Below are 23,827 nucleotides of genomic sequence, written 5' to 3' on the forward strand. Positions count from 1 at the left end.
AATTTGACATACTCCTGATTATCTTTATCTGATTAGTCATTATGAGAAAGCATCCCCGTCAGAGACACCAATGGCAGACCAACTCCAGTTCTGTAAAAAGAAGCTGGGCAGAGGCACAGCTGCCTCCCATGGGAAAGAAACCAGAGTGTGTCTTTGCAAGTTGCTAGTGGGAATAAGCAGTGGGAATATAAACACAGTAATTCTACACCTCCCAGAAAACCAAACAAATCTCTGTGCCTCAGCCCATGTTAGTTTATGTGGAGCTGTGATGGCAGCCAGTCCAGGTCCCCCATGCTTGGGGGGGGCTCACAGTCCTGTGCAAAAGAGGCGCTCTGTCCTGTCCTGGCTTCCCACAAGGCTGGCTGCACAGAGTGCTCCATCACTGACACATGAGTATACTCTCAGAGCTTTATGGGGAACCACAGAAAGGGTATTATTCAAAAAGACACAGAGTTGAAGAAAGAGGAATTATTACAACACTTAACTCAGTCTTTAGAAGGGCGATTAGCAAGGGGAAATAGGGAGATATAAGGAGTAATTTTCCTTACCTGCAAGGATTATGCTATGCACTCTTTTTACAGTGCAGCCATTTTGTTTTTCAGTTATCCTAAAGAGTACCTCAGTATTCACTGAAAAATCTTTTATAATTATTATCATTTGTCAATTGCTTAAGTATCCTAGATGTAAAAATACAATATTTAAAGTATACTTAAATAAAAAAGTTTTTAATTTTGCAAATGTGGAGATATCATACCTAGAGTAATGTATGTACAACATCTATTAATAGGTCTTGCTCTGCCCAGTCGATTGGCAGAAAGCAGCAACCATGTTCCACAAACAGTCAAGCTAGAGTGCAACTGAAACCACATTACAATCTTGTTTGACTTTAGAAAGGCTGGTCAATTAAAGCCTTATTGCTGACACAAGATATATTGGAAGGCTCCAGGGAAGTGAACAATGCAGACTGTTTTCCTTTCCTGATATGTGATTTATAATGTCCTAGATTTTGAAACAGGACCATGCAGTTCAAATGATGAAGCAAGGGAATTATGCAGCTCATTCCTCAAGATAGTTTTGGATGATTGTTTCACATGACTCACTTGGACCCCTTTTCTGATTCTCATAATGAAGGAACTGAGATGGAAATGAATACATTTCTGTATCAAAAACAACTCTGCACTTTTAAGAAATGGGGAAACAAAGAAATAGCAAAATATGCAATTTTCTTTATCGTAGAAAGTGTCAGCATTTAGATTGCACTACAACACAGTATACTGCAAACTGCATTTAATGGTATGACAAATTTTGTGTAGGGACACATTGCGTATTATTTTTATTTAATATATTTTTTAATAATCTCAGAATATTCAACTGGCATAAAGCAGTTCTCAGTACAGTTTGTGTTGTATTTAATATATTTCATTTGTTAAAGTTTTCCTGAGTTATTAAACACACTGCTTAGATGTGGTACACTTCTACATAAATGGATAATATCTGAAATAAACATACAGCTTTTTAACAGATGTTTAATTACAGCCTCTACTCAAACTCGGAAATCATTTGTGGATCACTTGTTATTTCAGAAGAAACCACTTATATATAAATGTGTGCTACTTTGCCCTATTATCTTTTCACCATTGTGGAGCAAGAGGAATTTGGTAGCATTTTTAGATAATGAGAGCATCAGTTCTTCCTTCTGATTCCAAGGTAATCTGACAAGAAACTGAAACAAGTAACAAATAAGACATTTTGTTATTCTTTTTTTTTTAAGTTCTTTAACAAAAAAAAAAAAAAAAAAAATCAATACAAACTGGAGCTCACCTCTTGATTGTAAACTTTCTCACTGTTTGCATTCTCCAAAAGTTGATTTAGTCTTTTATATACACACAAAAAGCAGCTATTTATTGTTTGGCTGCTGCTTTCTTAAAGATGAATCTTGTTCTCTCACTTCCAGCTATCTACATACTGGAAAGATTCTGATTTGAATTGAATTGGAAGTCTTGGTTAACAAATGTAAGACCAGTTGGTACTCATAGTCCTGTCAGGACTAAAATAGTTTTGTCATCAGAAAGTAGACTTGGTACTACTTGACATGACCTCAGGTCCAGCAATGTCACAGTGCCCCAGCAATAGTTCTTCTCCATATCTCTGAGAATGGTGGAACCTGCTAATTTTGAACAAATCAAGGTCACTCGTGACAAATAAGATGGATAGGTGGTAAAATTTGTTACTAGGTAAAGAAGAGCCATATGAGACTAAGCAGTACCTCAAGAAGCACGCAGGGCTTGTGCTGCCCTTCTGCAGAGAAAAGAATTTAATTTCCACAGTGATACTTGTGCTGCCTTCACCATGACCAAACCCTGAATGTATATTTTTACACTACTATCTTGCTTCTTAAAGTCCAACTTCTGGAAATTCAAAGTTAATAAAAACAAGTAAAGAAGCAAGAGATAGAGAGAGAAAAGATGAAATGATTCCAATAATGCCCACTAAAGATTTTAAATAAATATTTTAATTCTATTATTGGCATTTACAGGTAGAAAGCATACAGTATGTTACAATTTTATCAAAATGTGAAAAATATGGATGTTACATAAGTAACAAATGTAAAAAAGGTATTTTTCTTACCTTCCCTGAAAGTAAGAAAATTATTCAGCATAGGAAAATATTGATATAAAAAACACAGCTTAGGTAAAAAAAAAAAAAATTAAAAAAAAAAATTGGAAGTTTTTACACAGTACGATACGTTCATCAGATTTGCATGAAGATGTAAGGACTTTGTGAAGTTCTACTTAACATAAAACTTTAGGGAATTCGGGACATACAGTAACCTACTTTAATGAGTCTACAAGTAGTTTTCCCTCATATCCGCTCCAAAATGCTAGAGTGCAGTAATTTTCTATACAATAAATAATTCTTCAGTTTTCATCATAGAAAATCATACAATGCAGAAAATGCCACTCCAGGGTCATAAAGGCTAGGCAGTGCTTTAATAATAATTATGATAATACTTATTATAGTGCTTTATAATGTCTAAGCACTTCAGATGAGTTAACTAATTAGTCCTCACAACACCCCCGTGAGGTAGGTGAGTAAGTGTTATTACTACCTTTCCATAAAACAGATGGAAAATGAAAGATGGGGAGAAATGCAGGCTGCAGCAGCTGCACAGTCGAGTTGCAAGGCCAAGAGATGTGGAAATTGAGTTCTTTCCTGACGCCAAGCACTCCCCTCCCACTGAGGGGGGCAGGCAGGGACCAGGGTTTAGCATCCCCAAATACATCATAGAGATTCAGAAGCTCTCACACAACTTTGTCAAAAAATAAAAAAAATTAAAAAAAAAATAAAAAATAAAAAAAACAACATCCCCAAAAGCAGACAGAAAAGCCCCAACAAAAAAATTAATAAGCTGAAAACAACTCCTAAAGTGCTGACCAGCTTGAGCTGCTTCTAGCACCTCTTGTATGGAATACGACTTACAGCACTGTTGCCAGCAATTACTCAAGCTGATTTCTTCCATAATCCTTGTGTTTGAGCAACTGCGGGATGTAGTGACCACATTTTCTGAGACAACTTGCTACTGTAATTCCTTCATTCATCATCCTTCTTCCATGCACTTCTTAAGGAAAATTAAATCCTCAATACTTTTTGCATCGTAAAACACATTAGTAGCTGGATACAATATACACATCCTTCACAATTAAAAAAAAAAAAAAAATTTAAAAAAAATTAAAAAAAAAAATTAGCTCATTTTCAGAACAAAGCATTATTAATTTAAGAATCACAAACCAAACAATGGTAAATAGGAAACCTTTTCAAAAACTGCATGCTGAATATTTTGTTTCCAAATACAATGCATGCAGGAGAAATAAATTCATCCGAGCAGAATTAAATTAAAAATGTTTTAAGTCTCTTTCAGCAGCATAATGGTTATTATTTTTAAAGTCTCCTTTAACCAAACTGGCCTGGGGTGCGAATGCTGACCTTTCCTTCTCTACAACCACACAACAGTCTGACCGTTCCATGGCTTTGCACTGTGGCAATGCCAGAGACAAAGCCTATACATATTGTTCTGCTTCCCCCTCCTTGGAAGCAGGCTTTGTCGTACCACCTTTGTTCTCTTCACTTGCTGCTGCTGCTGCTGTTGTTTTTTCAGGAAGTGATGCCAAATCCTTGAAAACATCCACATAATGCCCAAAGCCTGGGCCCCAGTTCAAGAGGTTGTCCCAGTTGAAGCTTCCTCCCTGCTGCCCCAGCTTCATGGGCAGGGAGCTCTCCCCAGTGCCAGCTGCCTGTGCTCCCACAGGCCCACCCTCCCCACGACGGCCAGGGTACCGCCGGGGCTTCAGCCTCACCCCATAGTTGTCCTCATCATCCGCATCAGACTCATTGACCTGGGATAATTTGGGCATCCTGGAGGTATATGCAATGGGCTTATCCCTGTCATACTCCATCTCTGAGCATGTAAAGGACTCGTGGGAGTCACTGTCAGAGGAGGACTCGGGTGCAGGAATGCCGTCAGCTGGGTTCCTTGTCCGGGACAGGGGCCTTCTGCAGTCCTCCTCAGAAGAGGACCGGCCATGGTCAGCGCTACAGATGCTGGGGTTTCTGGGGCGTGGGGTGTTCAGTCTCTCCACCTCTTCAATGGACAGCCCCACTGGAGGAGATGTCTCCAGTGGAATCTGGCCGATGGGCTGCTTTAGGCGGCTGCCTGGCCGGGAACCATGGCTTGCCATGGTCTGTGGACTCTTACTTCTCCTCCCCAGTCGAGTGGCATAGTTGAAAATGCCGGGCTGACAGACATCATTGTGCATCTCCAGTGGGCTCCCTTCCCGTATGGAGAGGTGCAGCTCCCGGGCTGGACTGTGCCTGTAGAAAGTCGATGACTTGGAGAAAGGTGCAGGGCTATGCCGAGACAGGGGGTTAGGAGTAGGGCAGGCTGAGTGGCTTAAAGATGTTGTCCTCAAGCCCTGCCCATAAGAGGGCTGGTACGTCAGGCTGCTGGCTCCCAGAGGCATGGGGGACTGCCGGGCAAAGCCCAGTGGGCTGTGCCTCTGGATGGAGAACTTGGGCGTGTGGCTCCTAAACTGCTTGTAGTGTTGGATGATGTCAGCATCTGAGGGGGCGATGCTGCTGGCATTGTCAATGTCATAGTGCTCGATCTCGGGCTCAGGTGAAGCCAGCGGGGCACTAGGAATGGTCTCTGTGGCATGTGGGATGTCAGTCTCATCATAGATGAGATACGGGTTTTCTCTTTCTATGATATCAGGTTTGGGGTTCCCCTCAGGCTGCTTCCTGACTGTCATGTCATCACCATAAGGCGGGATGTTGTCAGGGTCATCAAACGCCACATTTTCACTCCCTTTCTTCTTCTTCTCCTTTATTTTCTTCTCCTGCTTTGGGGCTTTGGACTTCTTCCCCCGGCACTGGTTGCAGAGAATGAGGCTGAGGACCAGCAGTGCCAGCACTGTCGCACAACCGCCCACAATTGCCGGCACAGCCCAGAGGGGCAGAGACAGCTCTGCAGGGTGCAGGGATGGCATGCACACATAGCCGCTGCTGGGCCCCGCTCTGCAGACATGACCAGGACCACAGGAGACACCTAGGCATGCCACCACTATCTCACACCTCTGTCCCACATATGACTCAGGGCAGCTGCAGGTGAAACTGGACTGTGGCCCAGGCTCACAGCTGCCACCATTTTGGCAGGGGTTGGAGGCACAAGCACCTGGTGGTACACACTGGTAGGTGTACCACTGGTTGATGCACATCAGTTCACCCCAGCAGGGACTGCTGGCACAGACGTTGGGGCCACGGCAGCCCATCTTGACTGAGGGGTCTGTTTTGGTAAGGGTGGCCAGGCTGTGCTTGCCAGCAAAGGGAAGGGTCTCCCCACCATACTTGATGTAGGAAATGCAGCCATCAAAACCTAAGAAAGAAAACAGCAGTCACTTTGGGATTTCTAAACAGAACAAGGTTAAGTAAAAGCTGTTTATGACCAGAGCTTTTGATGTATCTTTCATACCCGCACCTTTTAAGACAAATGATTTTCACAAGCTGTGCATTAAAATGAAGAATAAAGAAATTGTCTTTGATAATATGTACATGGCGCTTATCTAAATGATAACAATATATCATGCAAAAAGAATTATTATTTTTTTTTAAGTCTGTCAAAACAGAATTCAGTGGCTTTTAACTTCAGTACTAGGATTTCAAAGCAATAGAAGTATTCTCAGGTGAATTAATGTATCCAAATCTGCAATTAAGATGCTGAAATATGCACGCTATATTTTCTAGAAGCCCTTCAAAACATTTTGTACTCCCACTGCTTTCATTAAATTTGTAAGAACAGGCAAATGCATGCAAAAGCCTGAATGCAATTCGAAAAATTTACATGGCTTTTAAGGATTATAAGCTGCACAAGAGGAGAAACTACTGCCTCATTAGGAAATACGTACCACAAGCTGGGAAATTGGCAATAAAGGTCAAATCAAGAAGAAAACACAATATAAAATGGAATGAAAATAATGCTTTATCACTCACTGTGTGGATTAGATCTGAGATTTGCAATGCAAATTGATACTTTAGTGCCTGTACCTTTCCCTTCCTTACAGACAGGCTCATCAAAGGGAGTCTACATTCTCAAATTTTTACTGTACTTCAAGTTTCCCGTTGAAGTAAAATTATTTTGCCAAAAATATCAAGTAACAATTTGGCCAAAATACTAAGCAAGGAGAATATCTCCAGATTTTATAGAACCATCTTATTTTCTAAAATTATATTGTTAAAGTAACTCAGTTAATTGTCAATTCACAGTTCAATTTTGTTGAAGTTATATGAAAAGCTCCACTGTTCAGTAAATAAATCAAAATTCCAATGGTTACTGCAGGGAAACATCTATTCTAATGGTTTTAATGTCTTTCAAATGAATTTGCACAAATATTCCTTCTAATGATTTCACTCAATATACTTGAAGTTTTTCATTGCTAATACTCCCATATTTCTATAACTTCTTATCATCCACATGTAGAGAAACCTGTTCACATCTGGCTAGGTCATCCTAGCATAGAACATTAGATATGATTTCCCTTTGCTTGCGTTCTTTCTAGTTTCCCCCTTTCTGAAGTTCCCTGTAGAGATTCAGTGCAGTATCCTGTCCTGCTGTGCTACAAAGGAGGTGCTCATGGCAATAACTTGTATGCCTCTGAATCTAAGGAGAGCTCTTCCTGAAATGTTCCCAGCTTGGCTGTAGCACTACCCTGTCAGGTGACAGAGTTTCAGAGCTGTAAGAACCCACAGAGATGGATTATCCCTGAACTCTATGCAGTTCTGTGTGAGGCCTTTTACTAGTTCAGCAGTTTTCTGTGCTCCACAGACTTATTCCCTTCTGCAAGAGCTTAAGGAGAGTGTAACCTAATGCTGACCTTTGCTCAGAGCTGTGACAAAATGGCATGCACAAGTTATGTTCCCAGGTATAACATGCATAATTATTGTAAGGATCATATTTATTTCTCCTTAACTCCTGAGGGATGGTCCTTCAGATGCCAATATAGTGCCAGGCTTAAGGGAAGACAATATTTATGACAAAATGTATCAGATATTATGCAATTGATATAATCTAAAAGGAGAAAGAAAATGCTTCTACTCTATTCTGAAGCATCACACTTGAATGAAACAATAAAATGGAGCAAATATCCCATACATTGTTAGCTTTATAGGTTTAATTTCTGCAAACATACAGCTGGAATTGAAATATCAAATACACTGAAGTTGTATGAAGTTCTGTTACAAATGCATAACCATCAAAGGATGTTAATTTTAAAATCTGAATGTTCTCTGATGTCAGAAATGAAACATGATTGGGAACCTATGTCAAAAATGTTTTGCTGTGAGATGTAACCCATATGGTGTAAAAGGACACGAAAGTCCCTCTAAGTTTTGCAAGTGTTCAATTTCTGTATTACATGCATGTATTCTGAAAGAGCCGATTTTGTTTCAGCATTACTTATATTTTCATTTTCTCCTGTTTTTACATTCCTGAAAAAAGAGGAAATTGAGGATTTAAGTTCAGGTGGGAGACCAAGCGAAATGGAGGATTAGCTTGCCTCATGCTTGGTGGTCCTTTTCAGCGGCGATGTGATACACAGCAACTGGGATTTCATCATGTCTACCCGGGTTCGAAAACAATATTGGATATGCCAGCTTCAAAGCCCTGGAGTTGTCACCTGTGTATGTTTTTGTCTGCCTTTAGCAGCCATTCACACTGCTCCAGATATTTTTTGACCAACAGAGTTCATACAGAGTTTTATATCTCCCCCTTGTAAATCCTTGGTATGTCTTACACAATATAAGCCAGTATTTAAAGTAAAAATAAAAATAACAAAAAAAATCATACAAACATGAGATTTTGGATTGTACATTCCTAATGGAAGCTAGACATTCATAATTTGTCTGCTGCCATATCAGGAGGTGGGTGAGAAGTTAATGTACTCAATTTTCTTTGTTCCAGCTTTCCTAAAGCCTCTTTGGCTTTTCCATGCAGATGCTGCTCATAAAATGTATGTGTAAAAAGGGTAAAAGTAAGCATAGCGTTCTCATTGTTTCAGACCACATTTCAAGCAAGTTCACAATGCACAAGTGTGAAATGTTAATTTGCACCTTTAAAGTTGTTTTATCTGGTCACATTTCTTGAAGTCAGGACAATCTTTTGAATATAAAAACCTTGTGAAACCTATTCCTGCACTGTCTGGAATATCTCAGTTTCTAGCAAAAAATCACTTCTGACTTTACTTATTATTGGGGGAATAATATCAAGTATATGTTATTTATTTCTTTTGCCAGGGTGTAAGACATTGCTTCAGCTCTTAAGTTTGATTTACCCCTTACTCTCTTGGTCACAGAGTGGCTTTTTATTGTCCTTAGTTTCTGTTGTTCAGAAAAAAAAAAAAAAAGAAAAAAATAAAAAACATTCCTTTACTTGACAGCAGGATAAAGGAGGAAGAAGATGGAGTTTCAGAAAATGTTTTAATCATATTAATAACAGGCTAAATCCTACAGTATTTACCAAACCCCTACAGAGACAATTTTTGCCTGAGTATGTTTGCCTTGATTTTCTAGATTCTGACCCGGGAAAAGAATGGATCCTTTCTTCTCCATTAGCTTAACAAATTCAAAACAATGCACTTGTGTACAATCAAGCAAACTCACTCCCATGCCTCCAAAAGCCCAGCAGATGGAATGCTGTTTTCTGAAAACAACAAATTTGTGTTAGAGGGAAAAAATCTGCAACCCTTACCCATTCAAATTACAGCTTTCCTGGCAAAGTGTAGGAGTATATTAGCTACTGAGATAGAATTACAGTACTTTTTGCAACCTTAAAGCAACAGACACCCTTTCTCTGCTCACATGTGCTCAAAAAAGAAAATAAAAAGGAAAAATGAATTACCTGCAACTGTACTCTTGAAAGGCTGGTTTGGTGGGATACCTCCCAAGGATATTGTAAGAACGTTTAGTCCACCAAAATCTTGTGTGACGTGGAGAATGTCTCGTCTATGAGTCTTGTCAACAGACAGAACAGTGGTAGAGCCATTCTTCTCAATGCGTACAGAATGCCACTGCCCATCTGCCGTGTACACTTCTGGGATGTTTCTTTCCACTTTCCCAGCAATTCCAGCATCAGATATGTAGTGCACTTTCCCACCTCTTATCTGACCAGAAAAAGACAAAAAAAGCAAAATGCATAATTTAAAAATGATAGTTACAGACTCAACTTTTTGCCCCCACATGCACATAAACAACCATGATTACCCAGTACAGCTACAATAACACATGGCTTTCGTTGTAGTAAAATGTATGGATATATTTTTCCTTGAACAACTGTTTGGTACTAAAAATGCATGCATTATTTAGTGCTTGGCTGCAGTTAAATTCATTACTACATCTGTAGAAAATATGCAATTGCCATCCACTTATTCCTCAGATACTCTCATAAGAGGAAAACCTATTGAGAAGCTAGCAGTAGGGTATGCACATGACAAAATACTTTAACCAGTAAAAGACAAACTCTTCCTTCTTTGTCAAAGCAAGTGGAGAAAATGCTTTGCAGAATAAACAGATGTTGTCCTTGCCCCAAAAACTTGCATCCAGTTACGACAGAGTAGGAAAATGTATGACAGAATTTGAGCAAGATTCCAGTTTCCTAACTGGTTCTTCTGCTAAATTGCATTTGCAGAAAAGTATTTCTATTTTAGAAATCTTACTAACGGACTGAGAAGTCTTTAATTTTGTATGAATTTTGATGCTTACTTAAGAAAAATGATTTTAAACTTATGAGCTATTAGAAAAAAATGTACTATTGAAGTCTCTGAAATCATTTTGGCTTTTCCTCAAGAGATGATGCTACACTCATGAGACACAGAATTTTAAACCTCTTATTAATTGAATTTTAAGCAATTCCAAAGGGAGATTAGTGTAAACTTTACATTTAAGATAAAAGAGTGAAAAAAATAAAAATAAAAATCATAACCAAGCCCAGAAAATTCTCAAATGCTGCAAAGGACCTGGATATGTCAGTGATCTCCTGAGCACTGTACCACCTTGCAAGCTTTACGCAGAAATAACAAATACAGTTCATAGGGTGGTTCTGCAGCTTGTTGCAGCCCATACTCATCTCTGTTACTTTGCATATTCATCATAAGGCCACTCCTATCCCTTATGTGTTCCTTGCCGTGATGTGCAAAAGCATGGTGTAGAAGGTGCACAAGCATTGTATAGGAGTGATCAGAGCCACAGGTTTGTTGAAAGCTCTCTAAGCCTTGCGTGCTTTGTTCCAGGAAATATAACATTCACCTAGGAAGAACTGCAAGGTGATACACCTTGACTACAAGAATGCTCTTCTGGTTTCTAGAAACTGTTCAAAGCTCCCTTTGATCAAAGGGAGATTTCCTTTTTTTTTAGTGATACAAGATGAGGACTTTCTTCATATAGATCAGCTTTAATACATCTGTAAAATCACGCTTATTCTGTCAGAAGCATGAACTGAACACATCTAGTTTGAAGTCCATTTGGATCAAGAAAAACAGTGGTTAATATATACATGAAATTTGCTTATAACCAACATAATTTGGACTATTTGAAAATGTACTATTTAAATACTCTTTGATAACGATCCCCCCTCAAAGACAGGATACTTCTGGTGCTGGCAAATACAGGTGGCAGACATCTAAACTATGACACAGACTGAAGAAAAACCCATATTTGGAAACGCAGTCACACAGATTATCATAACATATTAAACACCATTTGCCACAATGAAAAATATTTATGAAAAGACTAACTGCATGGAATACATATATTTATTTATGTTTACAAGCTTTCAAGGGTTTGCTCATTTTATTTGGTCTCTATCCTCTAAGAAAGTACTGTTGTGTGTTTGGATCTTTACAAAAACCCATAGGAATATACTATATCAAAAAGTATCCTCTAAGCTTATGATAATATTAAACACAGACCTGTGTCTTATAAGTCCACATTAGAGGATAACTGTATAATTATTTACCCTCCATACTGATTTATGACTCTGAAGTGCTACTTTATTTCTTTAAAATGTCATGTGACCAATGTCTATAAATAATATATCAGAAGTATTTAGAAAATAAAATTTCCAGAGATGAGACTGTTCCACAACTTCTTTTAGCAGGAAAAAATAAGGAATGTTCTTTTTTGTTCCTTGAAGCAAAACATACTTCTAAATTTGAAACAAATGTCAATGCTTACAATACTGAATAACACTCATTTCTAGGTTTGATTTGAATGGCTGGGCAACTGACAAGTGGGATATACTTAAAAGAATGAGCTACTAAAGCGAATGTATTTCTAACTACAAAGCTGATCCAACTTTACTAACATTCTGAATCTCCTTTACTGAGCAAATTGCTTCTTACTTGTTTTAAATTTGAGCACTAGCCTGTACAGATTTATAGCTCACTGTATAGGATACTGATGAAATAAGCTATGTTCTGATTTATTCCTGTGACTTGATATGTGCATATGTTAGCATATATGGGCAATACATAATCCATATTCTCTACTCATTCAATTTATAGATATTAGAGGTGCAATTATGTTAATCTCATCTGATTTCAGATAAGATTTTCAGCTAAAACAGGACAGGTAATTTCACCTCTAGCCTGCTGTGTTTATCTCTTACTTCTAACTGAATTAGTTGCAGTACGCATTACTCGTTAGAAAATATGCTGTGACAATGAGCTTTAGTAGTAAGGAGACTCCTACCATTTTCCTTTTTGTGCTTTTCTTGAGGAGCATTTTCCTTCTGATTTTTACTATTGCTTAATTTCATCTGCTAGTTCTTACATTTTTCCTGGATTAAAGAGTTCTTAGTATCATAAATAAGACCTCTTTTCTCCAAGCTTGAGGTTTTTTAGGGGGAGGTTACATTCATCATTTAAATAATCAGCTGCTTGCAATCTCAGTGGGTCTGATTTATTATCAGTTCTCTAATTTTATCCCAATCCCAACTGTAACAAAACCAGTTAACTACATGAGGAAAAATGTGGAGGCATGGAGGTAGTCACAGAGCTTATAGCTTTTCTCTAGCAAAATTTAATATTAAAACCACATGCAGGTTTTCTCCAAATGCTTATGCCTTGAAAAGCAAGCATATTTAAATAACCAAAAATCAAGCTATGAAAAGGTCTGTTTTGAAGCTAGGCAAAACAGTTGTAAAAAGAGGTCACTGAATCTTATTTACTGCACAGGGAGTGGGCTAAGACACCACGGAGACTGACATGTGGGTTAGCTTTACTGCTATCTTGCGCCACCACCACAGGACACTCTTGTCATGATACCTACACTGGGTATGAGTGGAACAGAACCCTTATTGTACTAACTACAATGAAAAACATCTTCTATTTTATTAACTACCATCATATGAGAACTTTCTGGTAATAATCACTTCAGTGAAGTTACCTCTCCTTCCTTAAAGGACCTGTTACCAAGCAAACTTGTGTTCTTAGCAGTTTAACAGCTGGGGATGGGATGTGACACCATCTGCTTATTTATATAACTTAACCAAAACAAACAAGAGTGTTTGCACAAACACACCAATAAGACTTTTATCTAGGAATGAAAATTCTCTTTCTTTCTTTTTTCTTTTTCTTTTCTTCTTCTTCTTTTTTTTATTTTTTTTTATTTTTTTTTTTTTTATTTTTTTATTTAAAGATTGCAGAGCTAGTATAATAAATATTACCATTATTTTTGGAGAGAAAAAAAAAAGGTAATGGTCATTGTTTTTCTTTTTGATTGGTTTGTCTTCTTGTTTTTGCTTGTTTGTTTCTTTGTTTTCCTCTGGAACACAAAATAATTACATTTTAACAGCTAATATGACTGTGGCAGAAACTTCCTATTAAATGATAGGTTATAAGTGTATGCCTGTGAAGTACTGAAGACTTGCTTCTTAAAAGCAGCCGGAGAACAGGAAAGCTTCATACCTCTGATCCACGCAGGAACTGGGCAGGTGGACAATATCAACGGGGCTGAAGCTTAGAAAGTGTGAATTTCTGTATGAGTCTCTTTTAAAGTCAGGGGGAAAAAAAAAACCTGGAAAGCATTACAGCAGTCAAGGAAACTTGGAGCTTACACCAACCCAATAAAGGAGCTTGCCAGCACCACTGCTGTACTCGTTTAGAGTTATGAGTAAATGGACTGAGTCATAGCCGGGAACTGAACCATTGCTTTCTCTTGAGGAAGGTAACTTCTGCAGCAATAAACTCTTGGGAAAGAAAACTGCATGGCATTTGAAGCATTAGTTCAGCCACATATCTAAAAACAATTTGATATTGCCATTGCTCTGTGGGTAACCTCATGAATTCAAGTTATCCCTTACTTCCTAGTTTGATAAGCACAAGCCACATCAGTAGGAATCTGTGTAAACTTTTAGGCTGTTTGCTAGCTTAAGGAGGGTCCAGGTTCAAGGTCTGAAAAGTCAGAAGATAAAAAGCCAATAATGAAATTATTTGCTCTGTAGATTGTAATTTCACAATGATAACAAATATGGCAATGAGTACCATTCCCTCTGCCTTAAAACAGTCACTATTTGGAGCCTAGACAAAACTGCTTAGATACAAAGCCATCAAGATCTTCTGATACCTTGGCAAATAGCAAGGGAATTGCTGAGAAGATGAATGATATTGGCGCAGTGCCTAGACGTAGTTAAAGACCTAATATTTTACAAAGGAAACAGCAAGAGTAATGGAAAAATATGATTTTGATCACTGTACAAGAGGCAGACCAATCAAATCAAACTCAGCATTAGCTGCAATCTTACCTTCATGGTAGTGAAGTTGCTGCTTTCCTGGATGTGAAATAAAATCCCATTCTCGCTTCTTGTTCTGAACTTCACTTCCAAGCTATCCACATTCAGAGGTCCTGGGCTGGCACCTCTAGTAATGTGTCTCATCATGTATTCACGCTTCTTATTTGGGCTCATATGGTAGTCAAGTCGTCCTCTGCCTTCCAGTGATAAGGCAGTGTCAGCAGTAATATCTGGGACAAAGATGGGGGAAGCACTGAGTATGCAGCTGGTTGCAGACATAGTATAGTGATGTTCTGCCTGATAACAACAATTTTCTTCAGGGAGGAGATCAAGTTCAGAGCAGGTCAGTGGGGAGAGCAGGAGTGAATGGCAATTTCACCCCCCTCTGTTCTTTGGCTTGAACCAGAATGTGTGCTTGAGAGTGGGAGTGTGCTAGTAATTTACTGCTGGTATCAGTCAATAGTAAATTAAAACTCGCTAGGGAACAAGTGAGGGAGTAGGAGAAAAAATTTGGCATTCAGAACTATAATTCCTTCCCAGGGATGTTACTATTTCCATTACTGAAAACAGGGTTTCATGATATATAGAACTCCACGCTCTTCAGGACAGAGATAATGACTTTCCATTTGTTAGGGCATAAAATAATAAAAATGGCAGAGCACTGACTACTAAATGCTGTTAAAATAATGGTAAAATTATTTAGCAAACTGGCATAATAAAAGCATATAAATCAGCTAGACAGTCACTGGACGTGTAAGAAAACAAAACTCAGTCGTTATACTATCACTATATGGAAGTAAATTACTTTGTTCTCCTAGACAATTCTGTACTGATTTATAGAGCTATACATACTCAAGTTAATAATCCCAGAATGTAGATGGCTTGCATATTCCATACTTTTCATGCATATCACTTGATGATCATTAGATAAAAAGGCCTACAGTTCAGAGAAGCCGTAAGCATGTGAACACTGTGTTTATGCAAAGGGAAGCCTTCTCCCTTACTCTCTTATCTCCACAGAGCAGACAAATCCCTCCTTTTGAATAGCTTTATTTTGGTTAGTGATTGTACCTGATTGGAAGCAGTAGTTTTAAATGAGTCTAAGTTACCTGAAATGTGATATAAAGACAAGGAAACATATATAACTTCATGTTGTTTTTAACTCATGAAAGAACAGTAGTCCATTGTGGACTTTTCCTTCATGATTATTTAAAATCTGAGCAGGCTACTTGTTTTCATTATTTCATAAAATTAATTATCCTGTGTCCCTGAAAAGAAACTCATAATGGCATAACCATACAGTTAGGTGAAGATGAAAAAAGAAAAGAGCAAAACCCTACATTTTTCACAGTGGTCTCCCGTCAGTCCATCTTTGCATTGGCACTGCTGCCATGACCAGTGATCAGTGCAGGTGCCACCATGTTGGCAGGGGCTAGTTGTACAAGCACCTTCTAATCGAGGACATCTGAAACAACACAGTAAAGAAGATACTGAGGAATGCATGTAAAGCAAGCAGAGCAAATATTATGGAAAGGATTGCATGGTTGAATGATAATCCTTTCTTCCCTTCAAGAAATGCAAAAACTGAGATGCTTTTCTCTTGGACAGCTGATGGTTCTAAACAGATCCCTCCTTTCAACATCAAGTTATAACAGCCTTAATAAAGAGAAGGGAATTCACAGACAGTGAAATTCCTATTATCTGTTATGTAAGAGATGAAGACACCCTTTCAGGTACTTTTTTCTGGAGACCTCACATCTTTCACAAAGAACAGTGAAGACTGTGGGTGTAAAGAAGAAGGGTAAGCTACCAAATTTGGACCTAAAACTGACATTGTTACTACAACTGTGCCTCCAAATAGTCAGACAGAAAAACAATAGAATCAAATAGTTGATTGTTTCTGAAAGATCACTCAGAGGATATGATACTTGAGTGATACTTGAGAGGCTAATTGATAGAACAGACATTGTGAATAAAAAAGAAATAAGGGGGAGTAGAGGTTTAGTGAACCGTAGGAGTACAGTCAAACCCAGGTGGAATTTATAAAGAAACAGGGCTACTCTATTTCAGCCTGCAAAGCAACATTAATAATAATAATTGGTAACAGAAATGTAATGATGTTGCTTTTTTGAAGTTTCTGTAATCTTTTGTGAATTTCTCACCCAGATTCATTTCTTAATTTTTCACACTTTATAATAAATTCTACAGTCATTTTTTTACAAGAAATATCTAAAAGCGTCAGGACTGGTGCCTGAGTTTCATGCTGGCTTCCTATATCATAAATACTGTCTATTCAATACCATATATAGCAGACGTACTGATCTAAGATTCCTTGAGCTGCCAAAGCCTGGCTAGGCTCCAGGGGACGTCCGTTGACTGCAAATTCCATTATACAGCCCACAAAATCGTGGCTTTCCACCTGTCCTCTCCTTTGAAGGATGGGCTCAACAGACCTGATACCACCAACGGTAAGTCGATTTGGTTGTACATCAAGGGTCCTATAAAAGAGAGAGAAAAAAAGGTTTAACGACCTCAGACATAAAACAGCAGTGACAAAAAAGGAGCTGTCAGCTAGGGTCTGTGGCTAAAGTTCCACTTCCAAAATTCATATTGTATGTTCAGAAGGAGAGAGTGAAGTCCCTATGATATCTAAATTCACACTGTTGTTGAATCTCTACGTTTCTATTCACTTAACACGACAACATGCTTGAAATAAAAATGAATAGCAATTTTCACTCCATTATGGCTTAAATTATAGATTATATTTAAACAGCTGGAAAGTGGATTTGTTATTTTTCAGATACATAACTGTTATACTAGTGGAGAAACCACCTGTGTTAGGAAATATGATTGTGATAATTGTAAGAAATTAGCAACAATGATGGGAAAAGTTAGTGCTATATTTAAGGAGGATTAAAAAAAGTGACAGAAAAGCTTCTGAGTTAGTTATGGTAAGGAAAAGAAAGAATGTCTGTTCTCTGTACAGGTCAAAGTTAAAGAAATAAAACAGAAAAAAAAGAGAGAAAAAAAAAGCACAAAAATTTGTTCTATTAGAAAAGCAGGTGTGATCCTTACACCTTCACAAGAAACTATAGTTACATTCAAACAAACAAACAAACAAACAAACAAACAAAAACCAACCAAACAAAAAGATGGAGTGAAATGCAGGCACTACTAAAGTAATAGTATTTTGAGTCTAAGCCTGATTTTGGCAAGACAGATTCCTCAAGAAAAAGTGGAAAAGGCTTTGCTAAATATTTGTGGCACTAAATTTTGTAGAATTCTGAACTATCCAAGAGTATTGCAGTACATTTAAAACAATTTGATTACAACAAATAAATTGGTTTTATTTTCTAATTCAGATTTACAAGTTGCCAGTAATCATGAGTGTCTGATATTCTGATTATTAATTTTGTCTAGATTTTAATGTGAAATCCCACACCATTAATTAAAAAATCTTATCCTAATTTACACTACAGTGTGGACTACTCTGTTGTGTGGGCTTCTTATGCTCACCCACACCCTGGGGACAGAGACGGAGCTGAGAACTGAGGATTTTTGAATAAAATCCTTGGACACGGGAATTTAGCCTGTATAGGCAAGCAATGGGACATGGAGACAATTTAATTTGTTTCTACAAGGATGGAAGGCAATGACACTTCAGAGAATTATCTCCTTAGGCTGAAGGAGTGCAACTTAGGCACTTATCCCTTCTCTGAGACTGGGCTAAATACACGTAGTAATTATTCCAAGCTCCTCTAATTTTTACAGGTGGTTTATTTCCATTTTACAGAACTAAACCCCACAACATGAAGAATTATTTACCAGTCAGTGGAAACAGCCACATTGCTAACAGTGCAATAGCCTGGCTCCTGATCCTCAGAGCAGGAATCCACTGTCAGTGATGCTGCCTGTAAAAGCCACATACAAAGATATGTTGAATGTTGCAAGGGTATATTCCCAACCACATTAAATGCTTATAATATATATACAAAGAACCTGGCTAGAATGGAGTACTAGTACATTACACCACTCAGTATTAAAAGGTACTTCAGAGACACTGACCAACTCCTTTCTGCATCACCGCAGTGAACACTGAGATGTGGAGAGTAATGAAGTGGGAGTTAATTGACAAGCTCATACAGAGTCAGTGAAATGTAAACTTTTCAGCTTTGGATTCCTCCACATTTGCTTGCTTTCCTCCCTGAAGCTGCAGTTCTTTTGGCTGATATTATATCCTACTTTCAATCTGAACAGAGAGTTGCTCCCTCCAAACACAAAGGGCATTCCTTCAGGGGCCTGACCATGACACCAATCACATTGTCTGAAGTGCCTTGCAAAAGCTGAGTATGCAAACTCTAAGATTACTAGCTAAAAATAACCCCAGTGGACTACATCAATAATGGTGAAACATGTGGACATCACCTGGTCAGAGGGACCAAGCTGACATTCAGAGAAGTAGTGGGCATCATCAGCACTTAGAGCAATTCTCCTCTTTAATTTACTGGTATCTCAAAGCCATCAATCCCTAGACAATGGAGCTGTCTTTTTACATGTCATTTACACTAAAGCAAATAACAGCATTTTTATTTTCTACTTTCTGTACCAAAATTCTAACAAAAGCTTTCACTAAAACCACGAAATAACTTCTACTAATTTAAAAAGGAGTTTTATTTTATTCCTTATCTAGCAAAGAATTTTCCTCATGGTGATTTATTAACAACAGATGCACTGTGAAAAAAAGTGCTGAAGGTTAGTTATTCCTTAAATCGAATTTTCAGTAAAATAAACATAATCTCTGAGTTGCACACATCAGCTCCTCATGTTTCCACTAGATGTGTGGTACAGTTTTACGGCAAATTGAAATCAAACGTTTCTTTCCAAAAAGACTTGATTTCTACTTTGGTTTAGGTTACTCCACAGGAGCTGAGCAAACAGCAATAGCTATCAGGATGTCATTACAGTGCAAAGTTTTGTTCTTGTGCCTGCATCTCAGTTCACTAACAACATCATGTTGGAATTCCCACAGATTCTCCATTGTATTTCCAAATACATAGTGCAAGCTGACATATTGTAATGACCAAACACGATCATAGCTCTCAGCCCTAAATCACATCCTACAGTGTGCCTAAATTGTTCAATTTTTATTTTTTTTTTTTTAATAAAAGCTTATCTTGAATTTCTTTCCATATATAATAAGAAAACTGCTTCTCCTGAGAAACATCAGTCTACAGTTCCAAAGTAGATTATGTGCCCCATATAAATGAAACAATTCATAGAAAGAATAATAAGCTGACTGGTCTGTATGCCATCATACATGTACATATTTTCCTTCAGAGTTTCAACAACAAAAAATGAAATGAGTTTTTTGTTCTTAGCTCAATCAGTGTAATCTCCCTAACTTACATCGCTATGCACTGTGAAAGCCAAGTTGCAAACCCAGCTGAAGGGCTTGGATATTTGAGAATATATTTTACTTGGACCAGAGTTCATACAATTTATTTTCTAATGTTAGTCAAATGTTCCTGCTTGTTACTTAAGCATTACTCTACAGTTACCTTGCTGCATTATGAGGCTTTCTATCCTGTCATTCTGCAATATCTCAAGACTGACAACTTAATGATTTTACCAGTTTCCGATAAAATCCCACTGTGCTGTAGGAAATGACAGATTTGGAATCCTGAAGGGGGGCTATTTTATACAGTTTTAGACACCTGGGAGACATTTTTCCTGCAGCAAAAATGTCTAAAACAAAGGCAGTTCTGATTACATACTTTGTTTGTAAACAGCTGACATTAATGAGATTGTTTAAACAAAAATCATGCAAAAGTGTTGTCTTTAATGCTCTCAGTCTGAAGCATTCTTAAATGAAATTTTCTTTATATAGTATTTTTTATGATCTCTCTTCTTCTGTAGTCTAGCCCTCTGGCATATCCACAAGCAAAACATTTTCCCACTTTATTTTTTTAAGTGTATCTCATTTATTTTCTTCAATCTTTAAGGCGGGCTCTATACTAAGCCATAATTAATATCAGTGGGTATACCACACTAATTTAGTTGCTAAGATGTGAAAGTGATGCCTTTTAAGACCTAGGCCCATTTTTGAGAAGCTTTTGGAAGCTGTGAGGCAAACTGTTAAGTATCTGATATTAAGGCACATTATAACAACATCATTACTCAGTGTCACATTTATCCTTTATGTTATTTGGATATAAAATTCCTACGTGCACAAATCAGATATCCAATTTAGCTGAAGACTAAGCCATTCCCCCTTCAACAAGTGAAAGAAATCAGGTGTTGTAATATGCAGCTGATGTGCAGTTTCTGGCTCAAGACTCTCCAGGAGAAAAAAGCACTGTGCAGAACAGTCAGGAGACAACCCTGAACATACAGAACCATTACCCAAGACCCAGGATAGCCCCCTGATATTCCTGGGACATTTGTGCCTATGGACTTCTCACCCTGGACATGAAGCATTGCAGCAGGGCACTGCAAACAGAGCAGCAACAAACTATAAAAACTAACTTAGCAGCAATGACTAATTTCATAGGAAATTTCTATGAGAACTCAGGAGTCACACCAAGTAGAACAGTTTATTCTTTTATTCCCCCCATCTCTTCGGAACTGAACTATAAAGCTAAACATGGAGCTCCATCCATACATTATGCGTATGTGACTTTAATTTCAAACATGGGAAGAATATGAGATTCCATTTATGCTGCCCATATCTTCCTGAAAAGGGAGCTGTTGGGCAATAGTTACTGATTGTGGATGGCAAACATATTTGGTTTCATTTCTGCCTCAAACACTATGGAGTCAAAAAGTTTGGCTTGAACTCAAAGAGTACTTGGTTTATGTTCTGCTTTGGAAATATTATTAAAATGAGAGAAGATGAATAGAAAGCATTTACTGAGGGAAAAAAAGAAAAAAAAAGGCAGAAGGGTCAAGGCATGAGGCATATGGCAATCGATTGCCCCTGTCCAGTTTTTGGCAGAATTCCTTCCCTCTAGTAGGGGCAGGCAGGAAGTAACTCTCCTACTTTTCCCCACAAAATCCCTCTCAGTGTAGCATTTTTGAACTCTTTGCATTTGTGCTATAGAGAAAACAAACAAACAAATAAACAAACAAAAAGGCTTTTACTACAATGAGATCTGCAAAACTTTTGAACTAGCTTAAGAAGGTCATAGATGGAATTTCAAATTTGCCCATTTCTGCTATCCACACATTCAGGTAAATTATTTTGAGGGTTTTTGTTGTTACAATGGTTAATTAGTATTCCTTAATATCATTCCCATAATCTGCATCAGTTAATTAGCCTCATATGCAGTAATTTATCTCACTAATTATTCCTGGTTCTCATTTTTCACATTTAGAGTGCAGGGCATTGCACATGTTTCTTTAATTATTTTTTATTATCATCATACTAAACAAACTGTTATAGGTCTTTAAGTCAGTTGGAATAAGAAAGAAATGAGGGAGTTTTTTTTTATCCAAAGTTGGAGGTTCTGCTAGCAAATGCAATGTTACTAATTTTATGTTCTTGTGAGTTCATGTGGAAGCCAAAGTCACTTGGCTGAACTTGTCTTAAATTCCCATTTTAGCATTTCTTACCATTCCAGCCCTCCGGGCAATAACTGTGTGAAATTGTCCATCAGACACCTTCTTAGTTGTGGTAAGCTTGTACGTGCCGCTGCCAAGATTATAGGAGAATCTCAGTCTTCCTTCTGTTATTTCCAGAGCCAGAAATTCTGCCCGTTCTCCAGTCTGGTTATCGTAGTTATACAACATTAAAGCATTCCTTTTTATAGTGGCAAACTTTATATAGATATAATTATTGTTTGGATCCATACTGGGAAACTCCATATATGACAACTCTTCAAATCCATAACTATTCAGTTCACAGTGATTCCCAAAAACACCTGCATAACAAAAAATAAAATCTGGTAGCAGATAGCTTTTTCCTCATCAAGCATAATCCCAGAAATGAAGTACTGTCGTGCTTTAGATAGGCCCTTTAAAAAGCTTTTAACATATGACAAAAAATATGCAACGTGAGCAGAAGGGTTCTAAACGACATAGGCATATACAGTTTCCTTTGATTTTGTTTTTAATTGCAGTGACAATAAGAAAACAATTTATGAGTACTAGTTACACTTACCATGCACCAAACCGCAATTTTAAATATAAGAAATGAATAAAACTCCCAGGAAATGTAAAATAAAGAAAATAAAGAAGTTACTCTAAATGTTAGGCAAAAAAATGTACTTAAAGCTATTTAAAAGTGTGTACTGAGGGTTTCAGCAGCTTTAAAATATTACAGATGATCTCTTGAGTTTGTCTGTTGCTTGCAGTTGTTTTTTTACTAATTCATTGCACTTATTTTCATGCTTTTCTGCATGAACGATGACAACTCTGTATGAACTTGCATTTAGAATCAATCTAGATGCGATTACATCACAATGTCTTAAATATCTGTGTTGCCTTATGTCTTTATTGGTTTCATTCCACAAAACAAGCTCAAGACAATTAAATTCTAATAGCTATTAAACTATTTTGGCAGTACTACATGCTTCTCTAATTCTCAGAATTGTATGCTGGTTTTAGAACTCAAAATTTCATTAGCATGCAATAAACTGAAAGGGCAAGCACTTGTGTTGACTAAAGGCTGCTCTAATTGAGTCAGGTTCTTGTAATGAGGACAGGATAGGGATCCATGCACATACTCATTAGTTTCAAACACGCAAGCATAAACAGCATATTTGAGAATTATTAGTAGGGAAAGGGAAGATAAGAAAGAGGAGTAGCATACTCACCAAAGGGGCAATGGCAGTAGTACCCCTCCAACCCGCTTTGGCAGGACCCACCATTAAAACAGGGGTTGCATTCACAGTAATTGACAGTGGAGTCACACGTTTTCCCTGCCATTTTGAAACAAGAGCAATTTCAAGCTCAGAGTAACCTGATCAATAGTCAAGTCAGGATACATTTAAGCAATGAAAGAAGGAATGTGTGGGCCTCAGGGAGGGAAGAAGAGAGAAAACACGGATATTGCTCCCAACCATGACATGGGCCTGACCAACACAGACAAATTTTCAAGTGTTTTGTTGTAACCATCCCATATAGACACAATATTTCTTTTTCTTAACTGGCACCTATACCAGAGGGATCTTGAAATGAAATGAGAAGCTGAATTAAAACAAAAAATTTTTGGTTTTTTTTTCCCCTATTGAATGCAGTGCACTCATTGTGAAGGGGATCAAGAAGGGAATCAAGGATAGTGACAGCCCTTGCTGGAACCTGTATGAACACAGCACAGTGAACACAGGCTGCTATTGTACATTATGTAATTTTTCTTATTTTTCCTCATCAATTACAACCTCCTTCCTGACTCAGAGGGACCAGAGTCCTCCAGAGCTAAAATATGTTACCCTGGATGCAGTCCTTTTCTAAACAGGCACTGTCACATGTGGTAGATATTATTCATCGGAGAATAAA

At 37.8% G+C, this 23,827-nt stretch overlaps 1 protein-coding gene across 1 annotated transcript in view; it reads right to left on the bottom strand.

Annotated features, from left to right (window-relative positions):
* Positions 1–2,490: 2,490 nt before the first annotated feature.
* FAT4 (FAT atypical cadherin 4) overlaps positions 2,491–23,827 on the bottom strand; it is a 130,916-nt gene continuing 109,579 nt past the window's right edge. The window contains exons 11-18 of the mRNA XM_015861904.3: positions 23,146–23,250; positions 21,944–22,251; positions 18,158–18,243; positions 16,651–16,830; positions 15,673–15,797; positions 14,345–14,562; positions 9,446–9,707; positions 2,491–5,929 (exon numbers count right to left, since the gene is read on the bottom strand). Coding sequence (XP_015717390.2) covers positions 4,059–5,929; positions 9,446–9,707; positions 14,345–14,562; positions 15,673–15,797; positions 16,651–16,830; positions 18,158–18,243; positions 21,944–22,251; positions 23,146–23,250 — 3,155 coding nt within the window. The 3' untranslated portion in view covers positions 2,491–4,058. The remainder of the gene's footprint in view (positions 5,930–9,445; positions 9,708–14,344; positions 14,563–15,672; positions 15,798–16,650; positions 16,831–18,157; positions 18,244–21,943; positions 22,252–23,145; positions 23,251–23,827) is intronic.

This window comes from Coturnix japonica, chromosome 4 (assembly GCF_054131305.1).
Source record: "Coturnix japonica strain WE chromosome 4, WE-NBRP24, whole genome shotgun sequence".
In the NCBI taxonomy this organism is placed as follows: Eukaryota; Metazoa; Chordata; class Aves; order Galliformes; family Phasianidae; genus Coturnix; species Coturnix japonica.